Below are 10,224 nucleotides of genomic sequence, written 5' to 3'. Positions count from 1 at the left end.
CTAGGTTTGCAGAAGGCTACGTTGTACAGTGAAAGCCCTAAATTCATTTTCTTAGACAGTGGACTGCTACCGTGCCCTTGGCCAGTGCGGGGAGGAGCGACCTAGCCCATAGGGACTTGCCTGGGTGTGCCTTTAATGGAATTTGGGATACTTAGAGCCGGCTTGATCATGAGTCATATCCTGACTGCCTTGGCTGGAGGGCCCTGAGCTAATGTTGTACAGTTTTCTTTCTAGAATAGTGTCCCAATCATGATCCCTTCTGTAGTCCCACCTGTAACTGTGATGTATTGACTGTTGCCAATCATGCTTGTGTTTGTGATGGTTTCCCTCATACTCCATGTATTCTTTAGGCCCCATTTCTATAAATTCTTGGATGCTATTATAGCCTTGAAGGAGCCCTGGTGGCCTAGTGGTTATGTGTTGGGCTGAGGTTCAAAAGGTCAGAAGTTCAAAACCACCAGTTGGGAGAAAGACGGGACTTTCTATTCGTGTAAGTAGTTCCAGTCTCAGTAACTCAGGCAATTCTACCTGTGCTATACGGTCACTGAGTCAGCATCAACTGGATGGCAATGATCATGGCCTTGTGCTGATGGTCTCCCTTAGGTGGATGATGTGTCTTTGTCTTTTTTTTTCCTGTTTCAAACTTCATAAATATGTCTAATAAATTAATTTTATTCAAATCAATTATACTTGAATTTTGGGTCTCTTTTCTCCCTTACAACAGTATATATACCTAGATCGAGGATATGTCAGAAACAATAGCTTCTGTGTGAATTTTATGTCAATAAAACTGTTTTTAAAAACCCATAGCTTCACATTTTCTTGTTTTATGTTTAATAAAAGTTTCTATGATTTTGTAGAAATATTTCTTGGTTTACCCTTGTAATTTAATGTCACTGAATTTTTTTACACCCAATGTCACTGAATTTTAAAGTGTCAAAATTTTGTCATTATTTTACCAAAATTAAAAATAGTATACACATTTTTAGTATATATTATTTTCCAGTAGTGAAGAATAATAGTGCTGCATATTTATGTTTTGTGATTTCTGTATGCATGTTCAGAATATTCATTAAATAATTTATCAAAATATCAATGTTTATGTAATTTGGATGTCCTAGTATTTTCAAGTTTGCCTTCGTGTTATTTAATCCTCATAACATTGATTGAAGTAGGCCCTGTTATCAAATGCTACGTATCCATTGAATATCAATTGAATAAATGAACAGCTCTTAGATTTTTTTGACAAACTTCATGCTGAAAATTACAAAAAAGCATTCTCCCCACTTCACTGTACAACGTATGCGGTTTGGCCTTGGAAAACATATTGACTGCCCTTACAAATGCTATTTTGAACAAAGGAGTCTTGTAAAATGCCTGGGTTTTAATTAATATTGTATTGTTGTGTGAATGCTACTCTTAAAGTTAAGCTTTTAATAAAGTCTGGCATTCAACTTTGATATATTTAAAAATAATATATTGCCTTTGCATTAATATTCCATTAGCTATCTCTATTGTCTGAGAGTAATAATAATGTCTAATTTTCTTTGAAATCCCCAAGAGGGTTAGTTATTGGCACGCCTTTCTTGTTTTGTGTCCACAGACTAAAAACACCTATGGCACACTGGGTTTTCTGATGGAAACGAGGAGTCTGAGAATCTGCTGCTTATTTAAATTTAGGGTGGAATGAGCAAGCCATTATCCTAGAGCTTGACATTTAACCTGAAGGTATAGGGGCACAGGTTTTAGACAAGGATATGACATGGTCAGATACCGCTCTTAATTATGGAGAGAGCCTTGGATGGAAAGGCAGTAGAAGCAAGGACATCAAAAACAAGGTAATGGTCATAGTCCTGGGCCAAATCTACATGGTCTGTGTGGGCGGAAGATGGTCAATCCCCTGAATTCACTTACATGGATGCCAACATGAACAAAGGTATCAAGAATACGCTGATGGAGTATTTAGAGAATTTCAAGAAGTACATCCCTGGAACAAAAACTATCTTAGCCAGCATTAAGAAGAAAGGAGAAAGGGCAGACTTGATAGCTTATCTAAAGAAAGCTACTAATGAGTAATATTTGTATACTGCCTTATTGATTATAAAATAGGAATGTTTTGTGGCTTTTTTAAAAAAAACCACGTACTGTACTTAAACTGATCTCATACACCAGAAATCAGATAATGCAGGACTGATAAGAATATTTTGTTTGGACAGTCTTACATTAAAGCTTGGCTGTGGTTAAATGAGTCTGATCAAAATTTTAAATTTTTGATAGAAATTTCTGTGCGGCAAGTGTTGTCACTGCTTTTCCCTAAGGTGTGATTGGGCTTTGGGGGCCAGGTTGGATTGGTAATGTGGATTTTTTCACAAAGATGGTGAATGCCATCTTAAACCTATAGATCGATTTTATATTTAGACTTATATTTCTGATTATATGAATGTATTTGAAAACTGGGAAGTCTCCACACTGGCTCATGGAACAAAGCAAGACGCACCTATTGCAATTTGTATTCATGAGCTTGTTAAATGCAAGGGTGGAAGTTAAGGTAGCAATGATCACTTGATCCTTTTGCCTTTAAATGTGTTGATGGAATTAAAATTTCCTGTCTAAAATAGTGTCTTTTCATTAACAAAAAGCATTGCCATGCAATTAGTGCATGGTATCAAATTAAAGAATATTTAATACTAAAAAAAAAGTCCTATGAGGTAGACACTATTTTTTTTCTGGAGGTAGATGCTATTATTATTAGCATGTTACAGATGAGCGCACAGAAGGCTGGGGAGTTTAAAAATATGCTCAAGGTCCTAGGAGTAATAGAGGGCACAGAGACCGAGAGTAGCCCATACAATGGATGGAAGGTGGGGTTGTGCTTGTCATACTGAAGGCAGCAGAAGCAGTGATGAAGTGGTTGATGGGATATGAGGTGAGAAAGTAATTGGGATGCGATCATGCAGAGCCTTGGCATTACAGTGAGCACTTCTCCAAAGGTACACTCGAAGCCCAGGGAGGACCAAGATTTGAATGGAAGCTATGCTCTACATGCCTCAACTGGAGCCAGTCCTCATCCTTTGTCAGTTCCTCAAAATTCCTCGAGTGTCTAATTGTCTTTGACGGAAGGTCCATAAGGTAAATCCTAGAAGTATGGGTGAGGGATGTGATGGGGTCTGTGGGGTGGAATATAGTGAATTATTTATGTAGCTCTTCGAGTCATAGCCTTTATTATTCCCACCTTCATTTTCCCGATGGGTCTGAGTAAAGAGGGGAGGAAAGATACAGATTGGATTATACATCAGTGGTTGCTAACAGGGTTTTGAGTGCCATCTTGCTGGGTATAAAATAGGCCATCACAGACAGGGGGTGGAGGGTGGGGTGAATCTTAATACCAGCAAGTGAAAAGAGCGGAGGGGAGCTCATCCTTTGGCCCTCGATATCCCTGCACATGGAACCTCCTTGATCTGTGAGACAGTTTTAATATCAGAGGAACGGCAGCAGCAGCAACAGCAGGAGCCAGAGCACGAGACAGAACAGTGGACTTCCCAGCCCACAGAACAAGTAAAGCTGAGTGCTTTGAGCAGGCGGCTGCCTTGGGGAATAGGGTGGCTCTGGGCACTTCATTGGAAAAGCTGGATGCCTTTGGATTGGGGCTTATGACAGTGGCATGCCCTTTAGCTCTAAAAGCTTTTGTAACACTCCTAAGCAGGACAAAGGCCAGGGCAAAAGGTTGAGAGGCCAGAGAAGCCTGTTTGTGGGTATGGCAGGGAAGAAACTCTCCTGACTGAACAACTGTATCCTGAGCATTTCTAACCTGAACTGTGACCTGTTAACTTCCCTAATAAACACCAGACTCATAAGCATTGTCTGTGAGTTCTGTGTAGCTATTTCAGTGAATTCTCAAACCCCGCTGAGAAGCAGAGTACGTAGAAATTGGCCTTGAATGTTGCTGAGGTGGAGTTTGATTTTCCCCCTCCCCTTTGCATAGCTGGAGGTCAGGCGCCACCCTCCATGTCATCATTTGTTATAGGGAGAGCATGAGTGATGAAGGCGCGCAGGGTGAATGATGAGGGGTTTGTGGGATGAGTGATGATAAGGATTTCTGGATATATGATGGAGCGTCTATGAGCCATGAGGTTTGTGAGGAGTGATGGGGCTTAGTGGGGTAAATGCTGGAGCTTGTGGGATAAGTAATCTAGGGGGTTAAAGAGTTCTGTGGGGTCTGCAGGATGACTGATGGGAGCACTACAAGGTGACTAAAGACCTCAGGATTGAGTGATAGGTAGTCTTTGGGGCAAGCATGAGAAGGCCTGTGGTGTTAATGATGGGGTGTCTGGCTAATGTACTGAGTAATTGGTATCAGGGAGTATTGTTTGAGGGGGGCCTGTGTGGTGAATGATGGGGCTACATATGCTACTACGTTAAGGGAAATCCACAGGGTGAGTCTGTAGGGTAATAAAAGGCACGCGGAGTGAATGATGGGACATCCGTGTTGAATTATGAGAGTGTGTAAGATGTGTGATGCAGGGTCTATGGGGTGAGTGATTGGGATCTGGGGCATGAATGATGGGATTTTTGAGTTTGTATTGTTATGGTCATTTGTGGGGTTAGCATGAATGATGGGGTTTGGAGGGGATGAGTGAATTGGGCTACAGAATGTGATGGGGTCTGTGAGCTGAGGGAATGATGGATTGTGAGGTATGAGATTGGAGCTCAGTGAGGTGAGAGAAGAGAGTCTCTGGAGGGGCAGAAGTCAGGGGAATGAGTGATAGATGTGTGGTGTTAAGTGATGAGGGAGTCCATATGGTACAAGATGAGGGTCGTGGAGTGATAGGGTCTGTGGCATGATTGCTGACGGATTGTCTGGGGGGATGGTGATAAGCTGGCAGGTGATGGAGGTCTGAGGTAAATGATGGAGTCATAGGGTATGTGATGGAGGGCTACAGGATCAATGAGGATGGGATTCTTTTAGGGCGATTGTCAGAGGATCTGTAGGGTTGAGTGATGGGGGTGTTTGTGGAGTTGTCTGAGGCCTGCTAAGAGTGAGGAAGTATCTGAGTTGAGTAACAGGATTGTAGGGTGTCTAATGAGGGCTCTGTGAAATTATGTATTGGGGGGGGGTGTCTGTATGGTGATCGTGGTCTAAGATGATTTAGGAGGTTAGGAGTGGGAATCTGGGGCTAAGAATGTCTGTGGGATGGATGAGGTGGGGAGGCCTATCGGGTTAGGGCACGTTTGAGAATGCTGGGGCTTGTGGGTTCTGTAAAGTGACTGATGGAGTCTGTAGGGTAATTGATGGGAGTTTGGGGAGGAATTGGGAATATATGGGGTTAATGATAGGCTCTGCGGGGGGTGAGTGGTCTAAGGAGTCAGTAAAGTGAGTCTTGGGGTTTTCAGGGTGAGCTATGGGTTAGTGATTAGGGACCGATAGGGTAGGTGGTGGGTCTGTGCAGTGAATGATGGGAGGGCTGGAGGTGACTGATGGGAAAGTCTATAGTATGAGTGATACAGATCTGTAGGGTGGATTGTATAGGTATTTGGGGCAGTGGTCAGGTATCTGAGGGGTTAATCAGGGAGCTATAATGTGTCAAGGGATGTCTGAGTATTTGGGAGTGAGTGCAGGCCTCATAATAGGGTTTGCTAGGTGCGTGAAAGGTCTTGTGGGGTCATCAGTAAGAGGTCTACGGGATGACAATGGGTTGAAAGAATGAATGGCAGGCCATGGAATAAAGTGAAAGGAATCAAAGGGTCAGTCATGGGGCATCTCTGGGGTTAGTAATGAAAGATTGCTCAGTGTTACAGTCAAGATCTTTTATTTCCTGATTTAAAAAATTGCCCCCTAGGTCTTCTCCCCCGCCACCCCCTCCCCCCCGGTCTTGTGCCTTTGTTCCAACAGCTCTTGGTAGTAGCTCCACTTCGCCCCTTTCTTTCTTTCGCCCTTTTTGTGCCCACTCCTCAGCGTGAGTTTGGCAAGTCTGTTAGCTCTGCCCCTCTAACCGCTGGGAGCAGGAGTTGACTCCTCTGGCAAGTGATGTGTTCTCCATCCGCCAGTGTTCAAAGCCCAGCCCACCACTCCCTAGTTCAGCTTGCCCTTGACTTTCGCGGTCTTGGCATCCAGTGTGCTCTGGGCATAAGTGAGATGCTTCACAGAGTCGAGCACGAGGACTCCCGGCAACACCAGCCACAAGGCATTCAAGAAAACAAAGTAAAACCAGAAGTAGAGTGGGTGCCCCAGTTCCCCATGCTGGAACCCCTCGCGGTGCTCAGACAGGAAATACAGTACATCCCCGTATATCTGGCCTGTGGGAAGTAGAAAGATAAGGAGAATCCCTGTGAGAAAGAGGAAGTTAGTCCAAGCGATCGATTCCAAGGCATTTTCCCAAGTCATCATTCAAAGTCTCAGGATTCCTGAACTCAGAGAGCTAAGAATTCTGACAATATATTGCTGAACATTTCAGGTACTAGAGATGGTGAGAATTCTAGACGTTGGAGAGCTAAAGATTCCTGAATGCAAGCGAGCTCAGATCTCCACAATTTAAGGGAGCTCCAAAGTTCAAAATTCAAGACAGCTCATGAATACAAGGGAGCTAATTTAAGAAATCAAGAGGCCTGTGTCTCAGGTGAAACCCACTGCCAGCAAGTTGGTTCTAACTCACAGTAACCCTACAGGCCAGAGTAGAACTGCCCCCTTTGGGCTTATGAGACTTGAGCAGATAGCCTCATATTTTTTCAGTGGAGCAGCTGGTGGGTTCGAATTACTGACCTTGTAGTTAGCAGCTCAATGTGTAACCCACTATGCCACCAGGGCTCCGTTACAGATGAAATTGCCTCAGAATCTGTATCCTGAGGACCGGAGGCCTCCCACCACCCTGGGGCCATGTAACTCTCGCAGGAGATGATGTGAAGCAGGAGGAGCAATGAGCCCTCCTTACTACAGAGAGCAGGGACAGAGAAGGGCACAGGCGCTCCAGAACCTCAAGGGGTTTGTGATTCAATCCAACTCACTCCTGCATGGGGCACAATGAGCCCCCACCCACAGGGATGCCCCCTTATCTGTGGATTCCCCCATCAACCTCTTTTCCTCACCCAAAGAAATCACAAGCTGGAGGACAAAGCGGATGGGCTGCTGGCGGAGAAAGGCAATTACCACCCACAGGCTGAGTGGTCCCCACGTCCATGCTGTGACAGTTTCCATGCATACTATGAAGGTGTCATCCCTGTAGGAGAAAGGGTGGGGGATGCCTGGCACCGGTGCAATCTCCCCATAATGCTCCCTGTTTTGCCACCACCCCAACCAACCAATACTAGATTTCCTTGACATGAGCAAACACTTACAGAAGGTACCGACTGTCCCCTTTGGCATACTCTTTCCCTGCAGAAAACAAGAGTGATACATGAAAAATAAAGGCTGGGAAATCAGCTCATAAGGGTTGCAGCAGGGGGTGGGCGGCATTATAAGAAAACAGGCTTTGGAACCACCATGTGCCTCAATTTCCTAATCTGGGAAATGGAATAGGTGTGTGAATTCTGTAAACTAAGAGGCAGTCCCCGGCTTACCATGTATCCGGCGTTACAAAACCAGTCCTTAGGACCTTCTGGTTTCTAAAAATAGTCTAGCATTAGGATAATTCGCTGATGTTATCATTCTCAGATGTTCATTTGCAGATGTTTAATATTATGATTTATACAGCTACTGAGAATAAAAGGCAGTAATAATGAAAAAGAAGTATCCATTCATGTCTGAACCAACTTATGAAAGCTGCTGGACTGGAACCCATCCTAAGTCAGGGACTGAACATATGAAACAAGATAATGCAAGTAAGCCTTACACAGGACAATGTTACTATGATTGTCTGCTATCAACAATTGGTCCAACAAAGTAAATGGATGAAGGGGTGGAGGGTGGCTATAAATGTTCAAGCCAATCCTTGTCCAAGTCCCCCTCATCCCCCTGTCCCCAGAGCCCAGGAAAGAATTTAGGACTCACAGAGTTGGGATAAGAAGGCTTGGTCTCCAAGGAGGTCCTTATGGTAGAGGACGAACCAGCCCTCAATCACCATGTGAATGAACCCGCACACTGCAAACCAGCACAGGGACAGCCGCCTCCAAGTCCCCAGTGGGACGACTGCAGCTCGACTGGACAACAGCCATGTGGTCACGACGAGGACCCCAGATGCCGAGAACAGGCCAGCCAGGAGATGCCAAGTAGGACGGTCATTGGGCACAAAGTTGTCCAGCCTTAGGTGCCGAGGCCAGTATGGGTGCATGGGGCTGACGGTGTTCATGGCTGTGTGCAGTTCAATAGAGAGGAGAAACAGGAACAGAAGAACCTGGACAAAGAGAATGCCCAGAATGAGAGAGTAACATCAAATCCCAATAGTTCATTAAGACATGTAAACAGACTAAATTTACCAGTTAAATGAAAACGATAAAACTACTTTAAAAATAACATGTTAAGAACAAGGATTCCCGGTGGGGCAATGGGCTAAGCATTGGGTGGCCAACCTCAAGGTAAGTGGTTCAAACCGACCAGCCTCTCAGTAGGAGAAAGATGAGGTTATCTACTACTTCCCAAAAATGTTGGTCTTGGAAACCCTAAGGGGGCAGTTTCTACCCTGTCCTATCGCGGCAGTATGTGTCAGAACTGACTGGATGGGAGTGGGTTTTTTATAAAGAAACCGGACCTGGTTCCCATTTTTCCAGTTTAGGAAAGGAGACAAGGCATTATTTCAACACTCGGGGATGGCAGTGGAAGTGGCATAGGAAACAAGTCTGGCTAAGGGTCAAAGTCTGTTGTGTTGAGGGACACACAGAAACCAGGCCTGATCCTGCCTTCAGGGCTGTCTGGAGAGGTTCCTTCTTTAACCCTCGAAAGTCCAATGGGAGACGGGGGTACAAGGACGAGAGATCAGTAATTACAGCGTACTTAAACAGCCAGGCCACCCCTGAGACAGCGTACAACGCTGATAACGTGCAAGGAGAGAGGGAGATGGAAGGAACTAAAGGGGGGGGGGAACCCTGTTTCCTACCGCATTCCGACTCACAAAGACCCATCTGAGGTTTCCAAGGCTACAAATCTTTATGGGAGCAGATAGCCACATCTGTCTTCTGCAAAGCGGTTGGTAAGTTTGAACTGCTGACCTTGAGGGCGGGAGGGGGGGCGGGGGTTAGCAGTCCAACACTTACCCCGCAGTGCCACCACCACCAACTAAGGCAGAGACCACCACCAACAAACTAGACCCTAAAGTCCAGCTGTCCAATGAGAAGGCGAGTCTTCTGTGGTCCCAATAATCATGCGGTAGCGGGGGGTGGGGTGGGGTGTCTCGCGCAGGCGCGTGGGGGCTGGGTGATGAGAGAGACGGGGGGGGGGGAAATGGGGGTCTCGCGCAGGCGCACCTTGAGCCAGCCTCCAGGCTGTTGAGAACTAAGGGTTACAGTGGATGGAGGGCCAGGCAAAGGGGTACTCACCTGGCAGCGTGGTTCGGGGATGTTTCTCCCAGAGCGCCTGGATCTACCTAGGTTGGCTAGCAGGCTCTGAATATCCTTAGATCGGGCCCATCCCCTCACGGCCCACCCTCACACAGCGGGCCAATGGGAAAGCGGCCAATGCCACTCCCAACCAATAAAAGTCCTCTCTGTGCCGCCGGCTCCGCCCTAACGCGTGGTGCCATTTTCGCTTGTTGGCTGCGCTCAATCCAGGAGTGAGGCGGAGGTAGGGAGGGGTTCAGGCGGGGATGGGCCCAATCGGTATGTGTGTGGGGCAGGGGAGAGGCGGGGGGCTGGTTTCCTTGAGCTCCAAGCCATTCCGCGTAAAATCTGGGCTCTAAATTCCCCACCACACCGGAATCATTAGCAAGAGCATCTTCCTCCTCTACTGCGAATCAAGACAGCGTTGTGTCCCCTGCCCTCTTTTCCAAAGCAGATGCACTCACACGCCAGTCCGCAAGCCCAAATGGGCAAGGAATTTAAATCCCAGAAGCAGATCAAAAGATCACATCTTGTACACGTCCCCCGCCCAGCCGCCTCTCAGACTTTAAATACCACAGCTCTCAGAAACCCCCAGTCCTAATACCTGCAGCTATACTAATCTCTTCCTATTTCAAGTCTGAAGAACCACTCAGAACCTATCTCCCATAGTCCTAATTGGCAAAGAAACCTTTGGCGTCCCTCCCAGGTGCCTCATTCAATTAGAACCCAGAGCTCTTATTCTTAACAGCCAGTAAGCACCAA

At 46.0% G+C, this 10,224-nt stretch overlaps 1 protein-coding gene across 2 annotated transcripts; it reads right to left on the bottom strand.

Annotated features, from left to right (window-relative positions):
• Positions 1-5,869: 5,869 nt before the first annotated feature.
• EBP (EBP cholestenol delta-isomerase) lies at positions 5,870-9,869 on the bottom strand. 2 transcript variants are annotated; one of them, XM_075538725.1, is made up of 5 exons: positions 9,463-9,869; positions 7,982-8,324; positions 7,330-7,366; positions 7,081-7,211; positions 5,870-6,294 (listed from the first exon to the last, which is right to left on the bottom strand). In XM_075538725.1, exons 2-5 carry the CDS (start codon positions 8,277-8,279, stop codon positions 6,071-6,073), a joined length of 690 nt encoding a protein of 229 aa, XP_075394840.1. In that variant the 5' UTR covers positions 8,280-8,324; positions 9,463-9,869; the 3' UTR covers positions 5,870-6,070. The 2 variants fall into 2 exon arrangements, with proteins under 2 accessions (XP_075394840.1, XP_075394842.1); XM_075538727.1 differs by lacking the exon at positions 9,463-9,869 and adding an exon at positions 9,181-9,335.
• Positions 9,870-10,224: the final 355 nt, after the last annotated feature.

Source organism: Tenrec ecaudatus, chromosome X (assembly GCF_050624435.1).
Source record: "Tenrec ecaudatus isolate mTenEca1 chromosome X, mTenEca1.hap1, whole genome shotgun sequence".
Classification (NCBI taxonomy): domain Eukaryota; kingdom Metazoa; phylum Chordata; class Mammalia; order Afrosoricida; family Tenrecidae; genus Tenrec; species Tenrec ecaudatus.
Note: the sequence above shows the minus strand (reverse complement) of the source record. Positions and strands in the feature narration are given on the sequence as shown.

Coding starts and splice junctions, on each gene's coding strand:
- EBP (XM_075538725.1), bottom strand. CDS start 8,279: ATGAACACCGTCAGCCCCATGCACCCATACTGGCCTCGGCACCTAAGG. Junction 7,367..7,981: donor AGCCTTCTTATCCCAACTCT/GTGAGTCCTAAA, acceptor TGTTTTCTGCAG/GGAAAGAGTATGCCAAAGGG. Junction 7,212..7,329: donor GGGGACAGTCGGTACCTTCT/GTAAGTGTTTGC, acceptor TTTCTCCTACAG/GGATGACACCTTCATAGTAT.